A 22,179-nucleotide genomic window follows, 5' to 3' on the forward strand; every position below is an offset into this window, starting at 1 on the left:
TTAGTGGAGAATGGCGGTTGTTGTTGTGTCAGTGCGTATGCCTCAAATGAGTTACCTAGTGTAGTGGTGGTGTAGTGGACATCGCTAGCACTGGGGGAGAGACAAAGGCGGCCGGGCGTGGTGCTGGTCACCCACCCCCTCTGTGTGTGCCACAGTGCCGGTAGCCTCCATAGGTGCTGCTACTCGCTACTGACAGCACTTGCCCCTACAGCCTGCTAGAGGCTACACGGGGGATCTTTGTCTGTGTGTAGGTGCTACTGACAGCACTTGCCCCTACAGCCTGCTAGAGGCTACACGGGGGATCTTTGTCTGTGTGTAGGTGCCACTGACAGCACTTGCCCCTACAGGCTGCTAGAGGCTACACGGGGGATCTTTGTCTGTGTGTAGGTGCCACTGACAGCACTTGCCCCTACAGCCTGCTAGAGGCTACACGGGGGATCTTTGTCTTTGTGTAGGTGCCACTGACAGCACTTGCCCCTACAGCCTGCTAGAGGCTACACGGGGGATCTTTGTCTGTGTGTAGGTGCTACTGACAGCACTTGCCCCTACAGCCTGCTAGAGGCTACACGGGGGATCTTTGTCTGTGTGAAGTAAGGAAGAGATCTCGACACGTGCACTGGCGATGATTGTTTGATAACAGAGATGACACACACGGGGTAGAGACATCACCACCATCACCACCACCACCATCATCACCATCACCACCACCACCACCACCATCATCACCATCATCATCATCACCACCACCACCATCATCACCATCATCACCATCATCACCATCATCACCACCATCACCACCATCATCACCATCACCACACCGATCTCCATCCAGCTGTGCATAGACCCTGGTGGTGGTGGTGATTATACACTGAGAGACAGAGAGGAACACGTAGGTGAGTGAGTGAGTGTGTGAATGAGTGAGTGCATGAGTGAGTGTGTGAAGGAGTGAGGGAATAAGTGAATGAGCGAGTGAGAGTGTGAATGAGAGTGTGAATGAGAGTGTGAATGAGAGTGTGAATGAGAGTGTGAATGAGAGTGGGAATGAGAGAGTGAATGGGCGAGGGAATGAGCGAGGGAATGAGCGAGTGAATGAGAGGATGAATGAGGGTGAATGAGAGTGGGAATGAGAGTGGGAATGAGCGAGCGAATGAGAGAGTGTCTTTCTGAGTGAGTGGGCAACCGTAATGTACAGGTGAGGATGGTGGTGGTGGTTGACATTGCCCACCCCTCCCCCCACCACCCCCCCACCCACCACCCACCACTCCCCCACTACCCTCCCACTACCCTCCCACCCCACACCCACCCACCCACCACCCCCCCACACCCACCCACCACCACCCCACTAATCTAGAGGTGCAAGGTAGTGGCGGTGATGGCGGCGGTGGTGGCTTTGCCCACCCACCACACCACCACCCTCCCACCCCCCCACTACCACCCCCCACCACCACTCCCCCACTACCCTCCCACCCCCCACCACCACCCCACCCCCCACCACCCCCCCACTACCCTCCCACCCCCCACCATCCTCCCCCCCACCACCACCACCCCCCCACTAGTCGTGCAGGTACTGCCGCCGCTTGTTGAGCCGCGCCTGGCACAGCGCCCAGAGTCCGAGGCCCACGTAGAGGGCAGCGGCGATGAAGCAGTTGTAGGAGACCTGCTCAAACGCAGCGTGGACGGGGCCCAGCTGGTCCCTAGTGGGGGGCAAGGTGGGGGGAACAGTGGGGGGCACGGTGGGGGGAGAGTTAGTGGGGGGGGACACGCAGGGGAGAGAGAGAGAGGGTGGCGGTGGTGGTGATGGTGATGGAGTTGTACGAGACCTGCTCACACGCAGCGTGGACAGGCCCCAACTGGTCTCTAGTGGGGGGCACGGTGGGGGGGGCACGGTGGGGGGAACAGTGGGGGGAGAGTTAGTGGGGGGGGACACGCAGGGGAGAGAGAGAGAGGGGGCGGTGGTGGCGATGGTGATGGAGTTGTAGGAGACCTGCTCAAACGCAGCGTGGACGGGGCCCAGCTGGTCCCTAGTGGGGGGCACGGTGGGGGGGGGCACGGTGGGGGGAATAGTGGGGGGAGAGTTAGTGGGGGGGGACACACAGGGGAGAGAGGGGGTGGTGGTGGTGGAGTTGTAGGGGACCTGCTCACACGCAGCGTGGACAGGCCCCAGCTGATGGTGGTGATGGTGGTGATGGCGATGATGGTGATGATGGTGATGATGCTGATGGCAGTGATGGTGGTGATGCTGATGGTGGTGATGGTGGTGATGGTGATGGTGGTGATGGTGGTGGTGGTGATGGTGGTGATGGTGCTGATGGCGGTGATGGTGGTGATGCTGATGGTGGTGATGGTGGTGATGGTGCTGATGGTAGTGGTGCTGATGGTGCTGATGGTGCTGATGGTGATGGTGGTGATGGTGCTGATGGCGGTGATGCTGATGGTGGTGATGGTGCTGATGGTGATGGTGGTGATGGTGGTGATGGTGCTGATGGCGGTGATGGTGGTGATGGTGCTGATGGTGATGATGGTGATGGTGCTGATGGTGATGGTGGTGATGGTGGTGATGGTGCTGATGGCGGTGCTGATGGTAGTGGTGCTGATGGTGGTGATGGTGATGGTGGTGATGGTGCTGATGGCGGTGATGGTGGTGATGCTGATGGTGGTGATGGTGCTGATGGTGGTGATGGTGGTGATGGTGCTGATGGCGGTGATGGTGCTGATGCTGATGGTGGTGATGGTGCTGATGGTGATGGTGATGGCGGTGATGACACCAATGGTGGTGCTGATTGTGGTGATGGTGGTGATGGTGGTGATGCTGATGGTGGTGATGGTGCTGATGGTGATGGTGGTGATGGTGCTGATGGTGCTGATGGTGATGGTGGTGATGGTGGTGATGGTGCTGATGGTGGTGATGGTGCTGATGGTGCTGATGGTGGTGATGGTGGTGATGGTGGTGATGGTGATGGTGGTGGTGATGGTGGTGATGGTGGTGATGGTGATGGTGGTGCTGATGGTGATGGTGGTGATGGTGGTGATGGTGGTGATGGTGGTGATGGTGCTGATGGTGCTGGTGGTGATGATGGTGATGGTGGTGATGGTGGTGATGGTGGTGATGGTGATGGTGGTGCTGATGGTGATGGTGGTGATGGTGGTGATGGTGGTGATGGTGGTGATGGTGCTGATGGTGCTGGTGGTGATGATGGTGATGGTGGTGATGGTGATGGTGGTGCTGATGGTGATGGTGGTGATGGTGGTGGTGATGGTGGTGATAGTGCTGATGGTGATGGTGGTGATGATGGTGATGGTGGTGATGGTGATGGTGGTGCTGATGGTGATGGTGGTGATGGTGCTGATGGTGGTGATGGTGCTGATGGTGGTGATGGTGCTGATGGTGATGGTGGTGGTGATGGTGCTGATGGTGATGGTGGTGGTGATGGTGCTGATGGTGCTGATGGTGGTGATGGTGGTGATGGTGATGGTGGTGATGGTGGTGATGATGGTGGTGGTGATGATGGTGGTGGTGATGATGGTGGTGCTGATGCTGATGGTGGTGGTGATGATGGTGGTGCTGATGCTGATGGTGATGGTGGTGGTGGTGATGGTGATGGTGGTGCTGATGGTGATGGTGGTTGTGATGGTGCTGATGGTGCTGATGGTGGATCTTACTTCTCAATGTCCGCTACGTCGTAAGGGACGTCGTCCAGGAGGATAGCCGAGTGGACATTGAAGAATACTCCCAGAAGCACCTGCAGACAGGGAGACACGGGGGAGACACGGGGAGAGACACGGTGAGAGGGAGACACGGTGAGAGACACGGTGAGAGGGAGACACGGGGGGAGACACGGGGAGAGGGAGACACGGGGAGAGACACGGTGAGAGGGAGACACGGTGAGAGACACGGTGAGAGGGAGACACGGGGGGAGACACGGGGAGAGGGAGACACGGGGGGAGACACGGGGAGAGACACGGGGAGAGGGAGACACGGGGGGAGACACGGTGAGAGGGAGACACGGTGAGAGACACGGTGAGAGGGAGACACGGGGGGAGACACGGGGAGAGGGAGACACGGGGGGAGACACGGGGAGAGACACGGGGAGAGGGAGACACGGGGGGAGACACGGTGAGAGGGAGACACGGTGAGAGACACGGTGAGAGGGAGACACGGGGGGAGACACGGGGAGAGGGAGACACGGGGGGAGACACGGGGAGAGACACGGGGAGAGGGAGACACGGGGGGAGACACGGTGAGAGGGAGACACGGGGGGAGACACGGGGGGAGGGAGACACGGGGGGAGACACGGGGGGAGACACGGGGGGAGACACGGGGAGAGGGAGACACGGGGGGAGACACGGGGGGAGACACGGGGGGAGGGAGACACTGTGAGAGACACGGGGGGAGACACGGGGGGAGGGAGACACGGGGGGAGGGAGACACGGGGGGAGGGAGACACGGGGAGAGACACGGGGGGAGGGAGACACGGGGAGAGACACGGGGGGAGGGAGACACGGGGGGAGGGAGACACGGGGAGAGGGAGACACGGGGGGAGGGAGACACGGGGGGAGGGAGACACGGGGGGAGGGAGACACGGGGGGAGGGAGACACGGGGGGAGGGAGACACGGGGAGAGACACGGGGGGAGGGAGACACGGGGGGAGGGAGACACGGGGAGAGACACGGGGGGAGGGAGACACGGGGGGAGGGAGACACGGGGGGAGGGAGACACGGGGAGAGACACGGGGGGAGGGAGACACGGGGGGAGGGAGACACGGGGGGAGACACGGGGGGAGGGAGACACGGGGGGAGGGAGACACGGGGGGAGAGACACGGGGGGAGGGAGACACGGGGGGAGGGAGACACGGGGGGAGGGAGACACGGGGGGAGGGAGACACGGGGGGAGGGAGACACGGGGGGAGGGAGACACGGGGGGAGACACGGGGGGAGGGAGACACGGGGGGAGACACGGGGAGAGACACGGGGGGAGGGAGACACGGGGGGAGGGAGACACGGGGGGAGGGAGACACGGGGAGAGACACGGGGGGAGGGAGACACGGGGGGAGGGAGACACGGGGAGAGACACGGGGGGAGGGAGACACGGGGGGAGGGAGACACGGGGAGAGACACGGGGGGAGGGAGACACGGGGGGAGGGAGACACGGGGAGAGACACGGGGGGAGGGAGACACGGGGGGAGGGAGACACGGGGGGAGGGAGACACGGGGGGAGGGAGACACGGGGGGAGAGACACGGGGGGAGGGAGACACGGGGGGAGACACGGGGGGAGGGAGACACGGGGGGAGGGAGACACGGGGGGAGGGAGACACGGGGGGAGGGAGACACGGGGAGAGACACGGGGGGAGGGAGACACGGGGGGAGGGAGACACGGGGGGAGAGACACGGGGGGAGGGAGACACGGGGGGAGGGAGACACGGGGGGAGGGAGACACGGGGGGAGGGAGACACGGGGGGAGGGAGACACGGGGGGAGGGAAACACGGGGGGAGAGACTCAGTGTGTAGAATACTCATGACACACAGCAAGACTGGATCTCGGGGTGTAGAGACTCGGGGCATAGAGACTCTGGGTGTAGTAGAGACTCAGGGTGTAGTAGAGACTCGGGGTGTAGTGGAGACTTGGGGTGTAGTAGAGACTCTGGGTGTAGTAGAGACTCAGGGTGTAGTAGAGACTCAGGGTGTAGTAGAGACTCGGGGTGTAGTGGAGACTTGGGGTGTAGAGACTCAGGGTGTGGTAGAGACTCAGGGTGTAGTAGAGACTCTGGGTGTAGTAGAGACTCAGGGTGTAGTAGAGACTCGGGGTGTAGTGGAGACTTGGGGTGTAGAGACTCGGGGTGTAGTAGAGACTCAGGGTGTAGTAGAGACTCAGGGTGTAGTAGAGACTCAGGGTGTAGTAGAGACTCAGGGTGTAGTAGAGACTCAGGGTGTAGTAGAGACTCAGGGTCTAGTAGAGACTCAGGGTGTAGTAGAGACTCAGGGTGTAGTAGAGACTCAGGGTGTAGTAGAGACTCAGGGTGTAGTAGAGACTCAGGGTGTAGTAGAGACTCAGGGTGTAGTAGAGACTCAGGGTGTAGTAGAGACTCAGGGTGTAGTAGAGACTCAGGGTGTAGTAGAGACTCAGGGTGTAGTAGAGACTCAGGGTGTAGTAGAGACTCAGGGTGTAGTAGAGACTCAGGGTGTAGTAGAGACTCAGGGTGTAGTAGAGACTCGGGGTGTAGTAGAGACTCAGGGTGTAGTAGAGACTCGGGGTGTAGAGACTCGGGGTGTAGTAGAGACTCAGGGTGTAGTAGAGACTCAGGGTGTAGTAGAGACTCAGGGTGTAGTAGAGACTCAGGGTGTAGTAGAGACTCAGGGTGTAGTAGAGACTCGGGGTGTAGAGACTCGGGGTGTAGTAGAGACTCAGGGTGTAGTAGAGACTCAGGGTGTAGTAGAGACTCAGGGTGTAGTAGAGACTCAGGGTGTAGTAGAGACTCGGGGTGTAGTAGAGACTCAGGGTGTAGTAGAGACTCAGGGTGTAGTAGAGACTCAGGGTGTAGTAGAGACTCAGGGTGTAGTAGAGACTCGGGGTGTAGTAGAGACTCAGGGTGTAGTAGAGACTCGGGGTGTAGTAGAGACTCAGGGTGTAGTAGAGACTCAGGGTGTAGTAGAGACTCAGGGTGTAGTAGAGACTTGGGGTGTAGAGACTCGGGGTGTAGTAGAGACTCAGGGTGTAGTAGAGACTCAGGGTGTAGTAGAGACTCAGGGTGTAGTAGAGACTCAGGGTGTAGTAGAGACTCAGGGTGTAGTAGAGACTCAGGGTGTAGTAGAGACTCGGGGTGTAGTAGAGACTCGGGGTGTAGTAGAGACTCAGGGTGTAGTAGAGACTCGGGGTGTAGTAGAGACTCGGGGTGTAGTAGAGACTCAGGGTATAGTAGAGACTCAGGGTGTAGTAGAGACTCAGGGTGTAGTAGAGACTCGGGGTGTAGTAGAGACTCAGGGTGTAGTAGAGACTCAGGGTGTAGTAGAGACTCAGGGTGTAGTAGAGACTCAGGGTGTAGTAGAGACTCGGGGTGTAGTAGAGACTCAGGGTGTAGTAGAGACTCAGGGTGTAGTAGAGACTCAGGGTGTAGTAGAGACTCAGGGTGTAGTAGAGACTCAGGGTGTAGTAGAGACTCAGAGACTCAGGGTGTAGTAGAGACTTGGGGTGTCGGGACTCAGGGTGTAGTAGAGACTCAGGGTGTAGTAGAGACTCAGGGTGTAGTAGAGACTCAGGGTGTAGTAGAGACTCAGGGTGTAGTAGAGACTCGGGGTGTAGTAGAGACTCAGGGTGTAGTAGAGACTCGGGGTGTAGAGACTCAGAGACTCAGGGTGTAGTGGAGACTCAGGGTGTAGTAGAAACTCAGGGTGTAGTAGAGACTCGGGGTGTAGTAGAGACTCGGGGTCTAGTAGAGACTCAGGGTGTAGTAGAGACTCGGGGTGTAGTGGAGACTCAGGGTGTAGTAGAAACTCAGGGTGTAGTAGAGACTCGGGGTCTAGTAGAGACTCAGGGTCTAGTAGAGACTCAGGGTCTAGGTGAGACTCAGGGTCTAGTAGAGACTCAGGGTCTAGAGACTCAGGGTGTAGATTCTCGGGGTGTAGTAGAGACTCAGGGAGACTGGGTCTCAGGGTGTAGAGACTTAGGGTGTAGAGACTCAGGGAGACTGGGTCTCAGGGTGTAGTAGAGACTCAGTGTGTAGGGACTCAGGGTGTAGTCAAGACTCAGGGTGTAGTAGAGACTCAGGGTGTAGACAGTCAGTGTGTAGAGACTCAGGGTGTAGTAGAGACTCAGGGAGACTGTGTCTCAGGGTCTTGCCTGACTTGGTGCGTGTTCTGGTTGAGCCTGGTTATATTCCGGACTGTGGCGGTTGTGGTGGTGTTTGTGGTGGTGGAGGTTGTGGTGGAGGTTGTGGTGGTGGTGGTGGAGGTTGTGGTGGAGGTTGAGTGGAGGTTATGGGTTGAGTGGGTGGGTGGGTCAGGATCGGCTGTTTCCAGTCTCATCTGCCCTGGCACAGTCTGATCCTACTGGGGAGGTTTACACAACAACTGGCCTAGAGGTGGATGGGTGGGTGGGTGAGCGAGTGAGTGGGTGAATGGGTGGGTGAGTGAGTGAGTGGATGAATGAGTGGGCGAGTAGATGGTTGGGCGAGAGGGTGGGTGCGTGAGTGAATGGGTTGGTTGGTGAGTGTGTGGGTTGGTTGGTGAGTGTGTGTGTGTGAGTGTGTGAGTGTGTGTTGGTGAGTGTGTGTGTGAGTGTGTTGGTGAGTGTGTGTTGGTGAGTGTGTGTTGGTGAGTGTATGTGTGTTGGTGAGTGTGTGTGTTGGTGAGTGTGTGTGTGTGAGTTGGTGAGTGAGTGTGTGTGTGTGAGTGTGTGGGTTGGTGAGTGTGTGTTGGTGAGTGTGAGTGTGTGTGAGTGTGTGAGAGTGTGTGTGAGAGTGTGTGTGGGTGAGTGTGTGTGTGGGTTGGTGAGTGTGTGTGTGAGTGTGTGAGTGTGTGTGGGTTGGTGAGTGTGTGTGTGTTGGTGAGTGTGTGTGTGAGAGTGTGTGTGAGAGTGTGTGTGAGAGTGTGTGTGAGAGTGTGTGTGAGAGTGTGTGTGTGAGAGTGTGTGTGTGAGAGTGTGTGTGAGAGTGTGTGTGAGAGTGTGTGTGAGAGTGTGTGTGTGTGAGTGTGTGTGTGTGGGTTGGTGAGTGTGTGTGTGAGAGTGTGTGTGAGTGTGTGAGTGTGTGTGGGTTGGTGAGTGTGTGTGTGTTGGTGAGTGTGTGTGTGTGTGTGAGAGTGTGTGTGAGAGTGTGTGTGAGAGTGTGTGTGTGAGAGTGTGTGTGTGTGTGTGAGTGGGTTGGTGAGTGTGTGTGTGTTGGTGAGTGTGTGTGTGAGAGTGTGTGTGAGTGTGTGTGGGTTGGTGTGTGTGTGTTGGTGAGTGTGTGTGTGAGTGTGTGTGAGTGTGTGTGTGAGTATGTGAGTGAGTGTGTGTGAGTGTGTGAGTGAGTGTGTGAGTGAGTGTGTGTGAGTGTGTGTGTGAGTGTGTGTGTGAGTGTGTGAGTGAGTGTGAGTGTGTGTGTGAGTGTGTGTGTGAGTGTGTGTGTTGGTGAGTGTGTGTGTGAGTGTGTGTGAGTGAGTGTGTGTTGGTGAGTGTGTGTGTGTGAGAGTGAGTGTGAGTGAGTGTGTGTGAGTGTGTGTGTGAGTGTGTGTGTTGGTGAGTGTGTGTGTGAGTGTGTGAGTGTGTGTGAGAGTGTGTGTGTGTGTGTGTGAGTTTGTGTGTTGGTGAGTGTGTGTGTGAGTGTGTGAGTGAGTGTGTGTGAGAGTGTGTGTGTGTGAGTTTGTGTGTTGGTGAGTGTGTGTGTGAGTGTGTGTGAGTGTGTGTGTGAGTGTGTGTGTTGGTGAGTGTGTGTGTTGGTGAGTGTGTGTGTGAGTGTGTGTGAGTGTGTGTGTGAGTATGTGAGTGAGTGTGTGTGAGTGTGTGAGTGAGTGTGTGAGTGAGTGTGTGTGAGTGTGTGTGTGAGTGTGTGTGTGAGTGTGTGAGTGAGTGTGTGAGTGTGTGTGTGAGTGTGTGTGTGTGAGTGTGTGTGTTGGTGAGTGTGTGTGTTGGTGAGTGTGTGTGTGAGTGAGTGTGTGTGTGTTGGTGAGTGTGTGTGTGTGAGAGTGAGTGAGTGTGTGTGTGAGTGTGTGTGTGAGTGTGTGTGTTGGTGAGTGTGTGTGTGAGTGTGTGAGTGAGTGTGTGTGAGAGTGTGTGTGAGTTTGTGTGTTGGTGAGTGTGTGAGTGTGTGTGAGTGTGTGTGAGTGTGTGAGTGAGTGTGTGAGTTTGTGTGTTGGTGAGTGTGTGAGTGTGTGTGAGTGTGTGTGTGAGTGTGTGTGAGTGTGTGAGTATGAGGGTGTGAATGAGTGTTGCACGAGTCGCATGCCCAAGTCTCAAAGTGCGATCACGTGGTAACAAAAATTGCAAACGCAGCACCATTACCCCCACCGCTACCATCACCACCGCTACTATCATCACCACCACCATCACCATCACAAGGATCACCACCAGGATCACTACCAGCACCATCACCATTACCATCATCACCTCCACCGCCATCATCACCGCCATCATCACCTCCACCGCCATCATCACGACCATCATCACCACCATCATCATCATCACCACCATCATCATCATCACCACCACCACCACCACCATCATCATCATCACCTCTACCACTACCACCACTATCACCACCACTTTTATCATCACCACCACTACCATCACCATCATCATTACCTCTACCATCACTACCACCACCACCATCACCACCACTACCATCACCACCATCATCATCACCACTACTACCACCACCACCATAACCACCACCATCACAACCACCATCAATACCACCATCATCACCACCATCAATACCACCATCATCACCACCATCATCAATACCACCACCACCATCATCAATACCACCACCACCATCATCAATACCACCATCACCACCACAACCATCACCACCACAACCATCACCACCATCACCACGACGACCACCACCAAACCTCGCATAGTAGCCAGAGGTGTGAGGTATGGTCAAACAGGCCAGGAAATTATCCGACATCGGATGGACCAATGTTCTTATTGAGGCACGTCATGTTATTGTAACAACAACATCAGCAGCAGCATCATCATCATCATCAGCAGCAGCATCATCATCATCAGCAGCAGCATCATCAGCAGCAGCAGCATCATCATCATCAGCAGCAGCAGCAGCATCATCATCAGCAGCAGCAGCATCAGCAGCAGCATCATCAGCAGCAGCAGCATCATCAGCAGCATCAGCAGCATCAGCATCATCAGCATCATCAGCAGCATCAGCATCATCAGCATCATCATCATCAGCAGCAGCATCATCAGCAGCAGCAGCATCATCATCAGCAGCATCATCATCAGCATCACAATCGGGTGTTGCACGGCTATTGTACAATTGCTAAAATATGGTGATGATGATGATGTGGATAATGGTGATAATGAATGTTTAACCCCTCACCAGCCGTGATAATTATTATATGATAATAGTTTATTATGAAAATAATGTTTTAGGCACCCACCAGCATGATGATGATGATATGAAAGATGATGATATGGATACGATATTAATTATATGGATGATATTATGAATTACACTATGATTGACTAAAATGATATGAATGATACTATGATGATAATGATATGGATGATATGAATGATGACATATGGATGATATGAATGATGGTATGATATGTATGATATGAATGACATGTATGATATAAATGATATGAATAACAAATATATGAATGATACTATGATGATAATGATATGTATGATATGAATGATGACATATGGATGATATGAATGATATGAATTCAACTGACTGATGGTTATATGAATGATGAAGATATGAATGATTATTAATTATAATGATATAAATGATATATGGATGATATGAATAACAAATATATGAATGAAACTATGAATGATTTGTATGATATTAATGATATATGGATGATAATTTGAATAACAAATATATGAATGATATAATATGTATGATATGAATGATGTTTTAAGACACCCACCAGCATGACAATGATATTAATATTAACAATGATGATGATGTTAAAGTCACCCACCAGCATGACAATATTAATAATGATGATATAAACAACAACAACGATGATGATGTTTAAAGTCACCCACCAGCATGACGATGATATTAATATTAACAACATTAACAATGTTTAAAGTCACCCACCAGCATGACAATATTAATATTAACATTAATAATGATGATGATGTTTAAAGTCACCCACCAGCATGACAATATTAATATTAACATTAATAATGATGATGATGATGTTTAGAGTCACCCACCAGCATGACAATATTAATATTAACATTAATGATGATGATGATGATGTTTAAAGTCACCCACCAGCATGACGATGATATTAACAACATTAACAATGTTTAAAGTCACCCACCAGCATGACGATAATAATATGAATAACAATGACGATAACAATATTAATAACAATGACATTAACGACAACGATATTAACAATAACAATGTTTAGAGTCACCCACCAGCATGACAATATTAATATTAACATTAATAATGATGATGATGTTTAGAGTCATCCACCAGCATGACAATATTAATATTAACATTAATAATGATGATGATGTTTAGAGTCACCCACCAGCATGACGATGCCCCAAATGCTGAGCACGATGCCGCAAGCCGCCAGCTTGGGCCCGCAGCACAACAGGGAAGGCATCGCGACGACTCCAACTCCACCTCCTGCTGCTGCTGCTGATGCCTTCTCCTGCTTCCTCCTCCTGCTGCTGCTGCTGCTGATGCCTTCTCCTGCTGCTGCTGCTTTCTCTCTTACTCTCTCCTCCTTCTCGTCGTCGTCTTAGACTTCGCCCTCGTCTGTGAGGGGAGTCTCTGTGATGAGAGTCTGAGGAGATGTAGAGTAGTCTCTGTGAGGGGAGTCTCTGTGAGGGGAGTCTGAGGAGATGTAGAGTAGTCTCTGTGAGGGGAGTCTCTGTGATGACAGTCTGAGGAGATGTAGAGTAGTCTCTGTGAGGGGAGTCTCTGTGAGCGGAGTCTGAGGAGATGGAGTCGGGTCTCTGTGAGGGGAGTCTCTGTGATGAGTCTCTGTGATGACAGTCTCTGTGATGAAAGTCTGAGGAGATTTTCTGTGATGAGAGTCTCTGTGAGGGGAGTCTCTGTGAGGGGAGTCTCTGTCACTGCTTCCACCACCACCACCACTTCAACTCCCTTCGACTGCCCCTCACGACCCAATGGCGGCCGCCTTCCTCCTTCCCGCCTTTATAACGGCGACGTCACCGAGGTGGGAGGGGGGTCTTGAGTGTGGCGCGATGACGTCACGCCGCATTGTCGACGTTATGACGTCACCTCGCAGCTGTTCATTAGTTTGCGTCGTGACGTCATCCGACGGAGGCGATGGGGGCGGCGCGTGGTCTTGCGTGATGACGTCATGACGTATCGTCGACGTGCTGACGTCATCACGTAATCGTACGGCTGTTTAGTGGGGGGGAACTGCTTGTATGCGTCGTGACGTCACGCGACAGAGATGGAAGGCGTGAGGGCGGTGCGTGGTCTTGCGTGATGACGTCACGGCATATTGTCGACGTGATGGCGTCATCACGTAATCGTACAGCTGTTTAGAAAGGGGGGCTGCTTGTATGCGTCGTGACGTCACGCGGCGGAGGCGATGGATGGGGGGAGGGTGGCGCGTGAACTTGCTTGATGACGTCACTGCGTATTGGCGACGCGGTGACGTAATCACGTAATCGTACGGCTGTTTAGAGTGGGGGGGAATGCTTGTATGCGTCGTGACGTCATGCGACGAAGGAGAGGGAAGGGGGAACGTGGTTAACGCGATGACGTCAGTGTGTATTGTCGACGCGGTGACGTAATCACGTAATCGTACGGCTGTTTCGAGGGGACTGTTTGTATGCGTCGTGACGTCATGCGACAGAGAGGGAAGGGAGAGCGTGGTTAACGCGATGACGTTGGTGCGCCCTGTCGACGCGGTGACGTCATCGTACGGCTGTTGAGAGTGGGGAGGGGACTGCTGTATGCGTCGTGACGTCCCGCGACGGAGGAGACGGAGTGCGCGCGATCTTGCGTGATGACGTCACGGCGTATTGTCAACGCGGTGACGTCATCGTACGGCTGTTGAGAGTGGGGAGGGGACTGCTGTATGCGTCGTGACGTCCCGCGACGGAGGAGACGGAGTGCGCGCGATCTTGCGTGATGACGTCACGGCGTATTGTCAACGCGGTGACGTCATCCTACGGTTGTTGAGAGTGGGGAGGGGACTGCTGTATGCGTCGTGACGTCCCGCGACGGAGGAGACGGAGTGCGCGCGATCTTGCGTGATGACGTCACGGCGTATTGTCAACGCGGTGACGTCATCCTACGGTTGTTGAGAGTGGGGAGGGGACTGCTGTATGCGTCGTGACGTCCCGCGACGGAGGAGACGGAGTGCGCGCGATCTTGCGTGATGACGTCACGGCGTATTGTCAACGCGGTGACGTCAACCTACGGTTGTTGAGAGTGGGGAGGGGGCTGCTGTATGCGTCGTGACGTCACACGACGGAGGAGACGGAGTGCGCCTGATCTTGCGTGATGACGTCACGGCGTATTATCAACGCGGTGACGTCATCGTACGGCTGTTGAGAGTGGGGAGGGGACTTCTGTATGCGTCGTGACGTCACGCGACGGAGGAGACAGTGCGCGCGCGGTCTTGCGTGATGACGTCACGGCGTATTTGTCGACGCGGTGACGTCATCACGCAATTATACACCCGTCATCGACACCCCCCCCACCCGCACCGGCCCGGCGTGCGTCTTGACGTCATGACGCACGGCGTGATGACGTCACCGCGCATATCCAAAACCTCAAGGTATAAAGTTAACACGACAGGAATGTTTTTTAAACCACGCAACATTTTATTTTCATTTCGCATTAATCTCACGACAAACATCGCGTTTCATTTTCTTTTTTTAGCGTTTTCTTTTTTTAAAACGCACGAGAAATACAAAAAAATATTTTACTTTTTTTATAAATCATCGACGGTAACTTTACCTCAGTTAATATCTAACTTCTTAACGTAAACACCAATTGCCGTATCGCTTTGTGTTGTCTGTTAGCGATACAAATGATATTAACGATAACAATTTGTATGTATTTGGTAATTATTATTTAGATTTTTAATGATTATTTTACCTCAAAATCTACGTAGAAACACAACACGTCACGATTTGTTGATGTTTATAATTTGTGTTAACTGTATTTATTGTCAAAGTAAGATTTGAGGGACAACAGACGTGCCGAGTTGGAATGAAAGCCTCTGCTGGTGCTGATGGTGGTTACTGTGGTGATGTGGTGGTTGTGGTGGTGGTGGTTGTGGTGGTGGTGGTGATTACTGTGGTGGTGGTGGTGATGATGGTTACTGTGGTGGTGGTGGTGGTTGTGGTGGTGGTGGTGATTACTGTGGTGAAGGTGGTTGTGGTGGTGGTGGTGATGATGGTTACTGTGGTGGTGGTGGTGGTTGTGGTGGTGATTGTGATTACTGTGGTGGTGGTGGTGGTGGTTACTGTGGTGAAGGTGGTTGTGATGGTGGTGATGTGGTGGTGGTGATGTGGTGGTGGTTACTGTGGTGATGGTGGTTGTGATGGTGGTGGTTGTGGTGGTTGTGATGTGGTGGTGATTACTGTGGTGATGGTGGTGGTTGTGGTGGTGGTTGTGATGTGGTGATGGTGGTTACTGTGGTGATGGTGGTGGTTGTGGTGGTCATGTGGTGGTGGTGATGGTGGTGGTTGTGGTGGTGGTGATGGTGGTGATGTGGTGATGGTTACTGTGGTGGTGGTTGCTGTGGTGGTGGTTGTGATGGTGATGGTGGTGATGTGGTGGTGGTGATGATGGTTACTGTGGATATGGGGTGGTGGTGGTTATAGTGTAGTTGTTGTAGTGGTTGTGGTGTAGTTGTTGTAGTTGTTGTAGTGGTGGTGGTGGTTGTGTCTATGCCTTCTTGAACACTTGCTTGCAAACCACGCCAGCACAAGTCAGTTCCTGTAGACACACAGAGCACACACTCTGTTATACACACACACACAACACCAACAACAACCGCCATTCGCCACTAAGTGGCGGTGACGTCACCACGACGCTTGTGCCAGGCCAAGTGCACCCTGAGGCCGCCACGTGAAGTGTCGAACGCCCGCTGGCAGGAGGTCACGGGACAGACCCAGCAGGTGCCACGGGTCGACTGACCGAGATGACCGAGATGAGTGGCTGATGCACCACCTGTGCCCCCTACTGTGCCAACTTGCTGTGCTTTAGCCACCCGGCGCTCCGCTCGTTGTTGTGAGCGTCGCTCCTCCGCCCTCCGTTGTTGTTGGAGGGCGACTGCCTCCAACTGCCCAGTAGCGTCCTTCACGAGCCTCCTCCACTGAGGCCGATCTTGACACCGCTGGTACCAGTCATCGGCAAGTCCACTCAGCTCCACGTCCTCCTGTACCACATCACTCCATCTCTTCTCTAGCCCGTGCCGCGCCCGTTTAGCCCCCTCGATCCGGCCGAACAAAAGCTGTTTAGGCATGCGGTGGCTGGGCATGCGGGCTACATGACCCAGCCAACACAGCCTTGCCTGCCGGAGGAGCTCACTAATGGGACTTTGTCCAGAGCTTTCAAGGATTTGTGAGCTCCTCACACAATCCAGCCTGCAGGTTAAACCCAGGATGGATCGTAGGCAGGCCAGCCTAAATGTTTCTAACCGGCAAAGATGCTCCATTAGGGGGGTCCACGTTTCGCAAGCGTAGAGAAGGGAGGGAATGACTGTGGCCGAGAAGACTTGAAGCTTCGTGCGGAGCGACAGACCAGGTAGCTTCCACACAGCGTTACGCAACCGATGAAAAGATATTGCCGCTCGACTGATTCGGAGTGAGACCTCTGCTGTCAAACCGTAGCCGGTCATGAGCACACTGCCCAGGTATGGGAAACTCTCCACTCTCTCCACAACTGCCCCATCACCGATTGGGAGTTGTGGGGGTGGGTTGCCCGATGGTACAAAATACCCAGGCAGGTGCTTAGTTTTGGTGGGGCTGATGGTAAGGCCCCACCTCTTAGTGGCACGCTCCAGTCTCAGCAGCAGCGTCTCCAACTCCTCCTCTGAGTGAGCGGCAATTACCAAATCATCGGCATACATAACGTGGTTGATCAATAGGGAGCCATCCCTTGATCGCACCCGGGCATCGATCAGCCTCCCATTGTATCTGTACCAGATGGAAATTCCTTTGGTACAGCCATCAAAGGCTTCACGAACTACGTGGTCGAGAAAGATGTCAAATAATGTGGGAGCCAGAGGACATCCCTGTCGCACCCCAAGGTGTACAGGGAATGGCTTTTACCCGGGCCCGCTCACCATCATGAAGGTCCTTAATGATCGTGAGCAGAGGGTCAGGGACTCCGAAAGCACGAAGAACAGCCCAGAGCCCAGGCCTACTGATGGTATCATAGGCCTTGACCAGGTCAATAAAGCAGAGATGTAGGTCTTGTTGGAATTCCCTACACCTCTGCTGTAGCAGACGGACAGAAAATATGGCATCTGTGCAGGACCGCCCTTTCCTGAAACCGCATTGGGGCTCCGCAAGCCTCTCCTCAGCGTGCCTAGCAAGGCGATGTTGAATAATCCTTGCCAGGACCTTTCCCGGCACACTGAGGAGTGAGATGCCCCTGTAGTTTTTGCAGTCTGTGCGGTCCCCCTTCTTAAAGAGGGGGACCACCAGGGCATCCTTCCAATCCTGCGGAACCTGTCAACAGATGGCACCTCAGCCAGCCACTCACAGGGGGTGACTTCTTCCTCCAATATTTGAGGCACCGCAGCCTCAGCAGGGTTATCCCCACTTTGTCCCACGATGTTTTCCTGGCTGAGGGATTTCCCCTCCCCCAGGACCTCACAGAAATTCTCAGCAAATCTGCAAACCTGTTCCTGGGGGTCGGAAATTGGATCACCGTTTTTTCCCCTAATGATGGTAATAGGTGTGGCGCTGCAGGTTACTTTTTCGATGGAGTTAAATAGTGATTTGTGATCGCGGGCCACTGAGGCAGACTCCATCTCTTCAGCAACCCGCGACCACCACCCATCCTTGCAGCGCCACACACACAACCACTCACACACACAACCACTCACACACAACAACAACAACAACCGCCATTCGCCACTAAGTGGCGGTGACGTCACCACGACGCTTGTGCCAGGCCATGTGCACCTTGAGGCCACGTGAAGTGTCGAACGCCCGCTGGCAGGAGGTCACGGGGCAGACCCAGCAGGTGCCACGGGTCGACTGACCGAGATGACCGAGATGACTGGCTGATGCACCACCTGTGCCCCCTACTGTGCCAACTTGCTGTGCTTTAGCCACCCGGCGCTCCGCTCGTTGTTGTGAGCGTCGCTCCTCCGCCCTCCGTTGTTGTTGGAGGGCGACTGCCTCCAACTGCCCAGTAGCGTCCTTCACGAGCCTCCTCCACTGAGGCCGATCTTGACACCGCTGGTACCAGTCATCGGCAAGTCCACTCAGCTCCACGTCCTCCTGTACCACATCACTCCATCTCTTCTCTAGCCCGTGCCGCGCCCGTTTAGCCCCCTCGATCCGGCCGAACAAAAGCTGTTTAGGCATGCGGTGGCTGGGCATGCGGGCTACATGACCCAGCCAACGCAGCCTTGCCTGCCGGAGGAGCTCACTGATGGGACTTTGCCCAGATCTTTCAAGGACTTGTGAGCTCCTCACACAATCCAGCCTGGTCAAACCCAGGATGGATCGTAGGCAGGCCAGCCTAAATGTTTCCAACCGGCGAAGATGCTCCACTAGGGGGGTCCACGTTTCGCAAGCGTAGAGAAGGGAGGGAATGACCGTGGCCGAGAAGACCTGAAGCTTCGTGCGGAGCGACAGACCAGGTAGCTTCCACACAGCGTTACGCAACCGATGAAAAGATATTGCCGCTCGACTGATTCGGAGTGAGACCTCTGCTGATAAACTGGAGCTGGTCATGAGCACACTGCCCAGGTATGGGAAACTCTCTACTCTCTCCACAACTGCCCCATCACCGATTGGGAGTTGTGGGGGCGGAGTGCCCGATGGTACAAAATACCCAGGCAGGTGCTTAGTTTTGGTGGGGCTGATGGTAAGGCCCCACCTCTTAGTGGCACACTCCAGCCTCAGCAGCAGCGTCTCCAACTCCTCTTCTGAATGAGCAGCTATTACCAAATCATCGGCATACATAACGTGGTTGACCAATAGGGAGCCATCCCTTGATCGCACCCGGGGCGTCGATCAGCCTCCCATTATATCTGTACCAAATGGTAATTCCCCCGGTACAGCTATTGAAGGCTTCACGAACTACGCAGTCGAATAGATGTTAAATAATGTGGGAGCCAGAGGACATCCCTGTCGCACCCCAAGGTGTACAGGGAAAGGCTCCGACTCCCGGCCACGTAGTTTTACCCGGGCCCGCTCACCATCATGAAGGTCCTTAATGATCGTTGAGCAGAGGGTCAGGGACTCCGAAAGCACGAAGAACAACCCAGAGCCCAGTCCTACTGATGGTATCATAGGCCTTGACCAGGTCAATAAAGCAGAGATGTAGGTCTTTTTGGAATTCCCTACACCTCTGCTGTAGCAGACGGACAGAAAATATGGCATCTGTGCAGGACCGCCCTTTCCTGAAACCACATTGGGGCTCCGCAAGCCTCTCCTCAGCATGCCTAGCAAGGCGATGTTGAATAATCCTTGCCAGGACCTTACCCGGCACACTGAGGAGTGAGATGCCCCTGTAGTTGTTACAGTCTGTGCGGTCCCCCTTCTTAAAGAGGGGGACCACCAGGGCATCCTTCCAGTCCTGCGGAACCCGTCCAGTGGTCCAGACTGTTGTTATGATGTCATATAGGGCAGTCTGTGCACAAACGCCACCCTCCCTCAGCATTTCGCCTGGGAGATCATCTCTGCCCGGTGCCTTCCCTGGTCTCAGACTCCGGATCGCCCTCAGTACTTCCTCAACAGCCGGTACCTCAGCCAGCCACTCACAGGGGGTGACCTCTTCCAATATTTGAGGCACCGCAGCCTCAGCAGGGTTATCCCCACTTTGTGCCATGATGTTTTCCTGGCTGAGAGATTTTCCCTCCCCCAGGACCTCACAGAAATGCTCAGCAAATCTGCAAACCTGTTCCTGGGGGTCGGAGATTGGATCACCGTTTTTTCCTCTAATGATGGTAATAGGTGTGGCGCTGCAGGTTACTTTTTTGATGGAGTTAAATAGTGATTTGTGATCGCGGGCTACTGAGGCAGACTCCATCTCCTCAGCAACCCGCGACCACCACCCATCCTTACAGCGCCTTACGGCTCTCCGAACCTCCGAGCGAAGGCTGCGGTAAACCTCCTCATTCTCTGACGTGGGATGCTGTAGGCGATGAGAGTGGGCCTGTCGCTTTTTCTCAATTAACCTGAACACCTCCTCCGTCAGCCAGGGTTCCCGGGGAGGTCTGGACCGCGTACCCAAAGCAGCCATTGCAGCTGCATGAGTCACAGTCTTAAACCTCGCCCATTTACCCTCGACATCAGGTGGAGTGGGGGACTCACACACACAACCACTCACACACACAACCACTCACTCACACAACCACTCACTCACACAACCACTCACTCACACAACCACTCACTCACAAACACTCACTCACGATTCACACACACTCACTCACACAACCACTCACACACACAACCACTCACGTCACACAACCACTCACTCACAACAACCACTCACTCACACAACCACTCACTCACACAACCACTCACACACACAACCACTCACACACACAACCACTCACTCACACAACCACTCACACACACAACCACTCACACACACAACCACTCACTCACACAACCACTCACACACACAACCACTCACACACACAACCACTCACTCACACAACCACTCACTCACACAACCACTCACACACACAACCACTCCACACACACAACCACTCAAACAACCACTCACACACACACCACTCACACACACACCACTCACTCACACAACCACCACCACACACCACTCACTCACACACCACTCACACACACAACCACTCACTCACACAACCACTCACACACACAACCACTCACACACACAACCACTCACACACACAACCACTCACACACACAACCACTCACTCACACACCACCACACACACAACCACTCCCCACACAACACCACACACACAACCACTCACACACACAACCACTCACACACACAACCACTCACACACACAACCCCACACACCAACCACCACACACACAACCACTCACACCCACCCACCACCACACACACAACCACTCACACACACAACCACTCACACACACACCACCACACACACACCCACCCACACACCACCACACAACCACCACCACACAAACCACTCACACACCACTCACACACACAACCACTCACACACACAACCACTCACACACACAACCCACTCACCCCCACAACCACCCACACACACCCACTCACCACCCAACCACCACACACACACCACTCACCACACAACCACTCACCACACACAACCACTCACCACACACCACCACACCCACAACCACCACCCACACCACCACTCACACAACCACTCACACACACAACCACTCACTCCACACCACCCACACACACACACCACTCACCCACACAACCACTCACCACCAACCACCACCACCCACCACCACCCACAACCACCCCACACACACCACCACACACACAACCACTCACTCACACACCACTCACACACACAACCACTCACCACACAACCACTCACACCCCCAACCACCCACCCACAACCACCACACACACACCACCACCACACACACCACTCACACACCCACCCACACACAACCACCACACACACACCCCACCCACCCACCACACCCCCCCCCACCACCACTCACACACCCACTCACCCACACAACCACCACACACCACACCACTCACTCACACACCACTCACACACACAACCACTCACACACACAACCACTCACTCACACACCACTCACACACACAACCACTCACTCACACACCCACTCACCACACAACCACTCACTCACACACCACTCACACACACAACCACTCACACACACACCACTCACACACACAACCACTCACACACACAACCACTCACCACACAACCACTCACCACCACCACTCACTCACACAACCACTCACTCACACACCACCCACACACCCACCACACACACAACCACTCACACACACAACCACTCACACACACCACCACCACACACACCACACACACAACCACTCACACACACAACCCCACACACCACAACCTCACCACACACCCACCACACACACAACCACTCACACACACAACCACTCACTCACACAACCACTCACACACACAACCACTCACACACACACCCCACTCACACAACCACTCACTCACACACCACTCCACACCCAACCCCACACCACACCACTCACCACAACACCACACACAACCCACCACACCACCCACACACAACCACTCACACACACAACCACTCACTCACACACCCACTCACACACACA

General features: G+C 54.3%; 1 protein-coding gene across 1 annotated transcript; it reads right to left on the minus strand.

The window, feature by feature from the left end:
• Positions 1-1,546: 1,546 nt before the first annotated feature.
• Positions 1,547-12,856, minus strand: RNASEK (ribonuclease K). The gene is made up of 3 exons (XM_078884901.1): positions 12,221-12,856; positions 3,661-3,740; positions 1,547-1,694 (listed from the first exon to the last, which is right to left on the minus strand). The coding sequence occupies exons 1-3, from the start codon at positions 12,296-12,298 to the stop codon at positions 1,553-1,555; spliced, it is 300 nt and encodes a 99-aa protein (XP_078741027.1). The 5' UTR covers positions 12,299-12,856; the 3' UTR covers positions 1,547-1,552.
• Between the last annotated feature and the right edge of the window lie 9,323 nt (positions 12,857-22,179).

The sequence above is a fragment of the Lampetra fluviatilis genome, unplaced genomic scaffold (genome assembly GCF_964198595.1).
Source record: "Lampetra fluviatilis unplaced genomic scaffold, kcLamFluv1.1 SCAFFOLD_902, whole genome shotgun sequence".
Lineage (NCBI taxonomy): Eukaryota > Metazoa > Chordata > Hyperoartia > Petromyzontiformes > Petromyzontidae > Lampetra > Lampetra fluviatilis.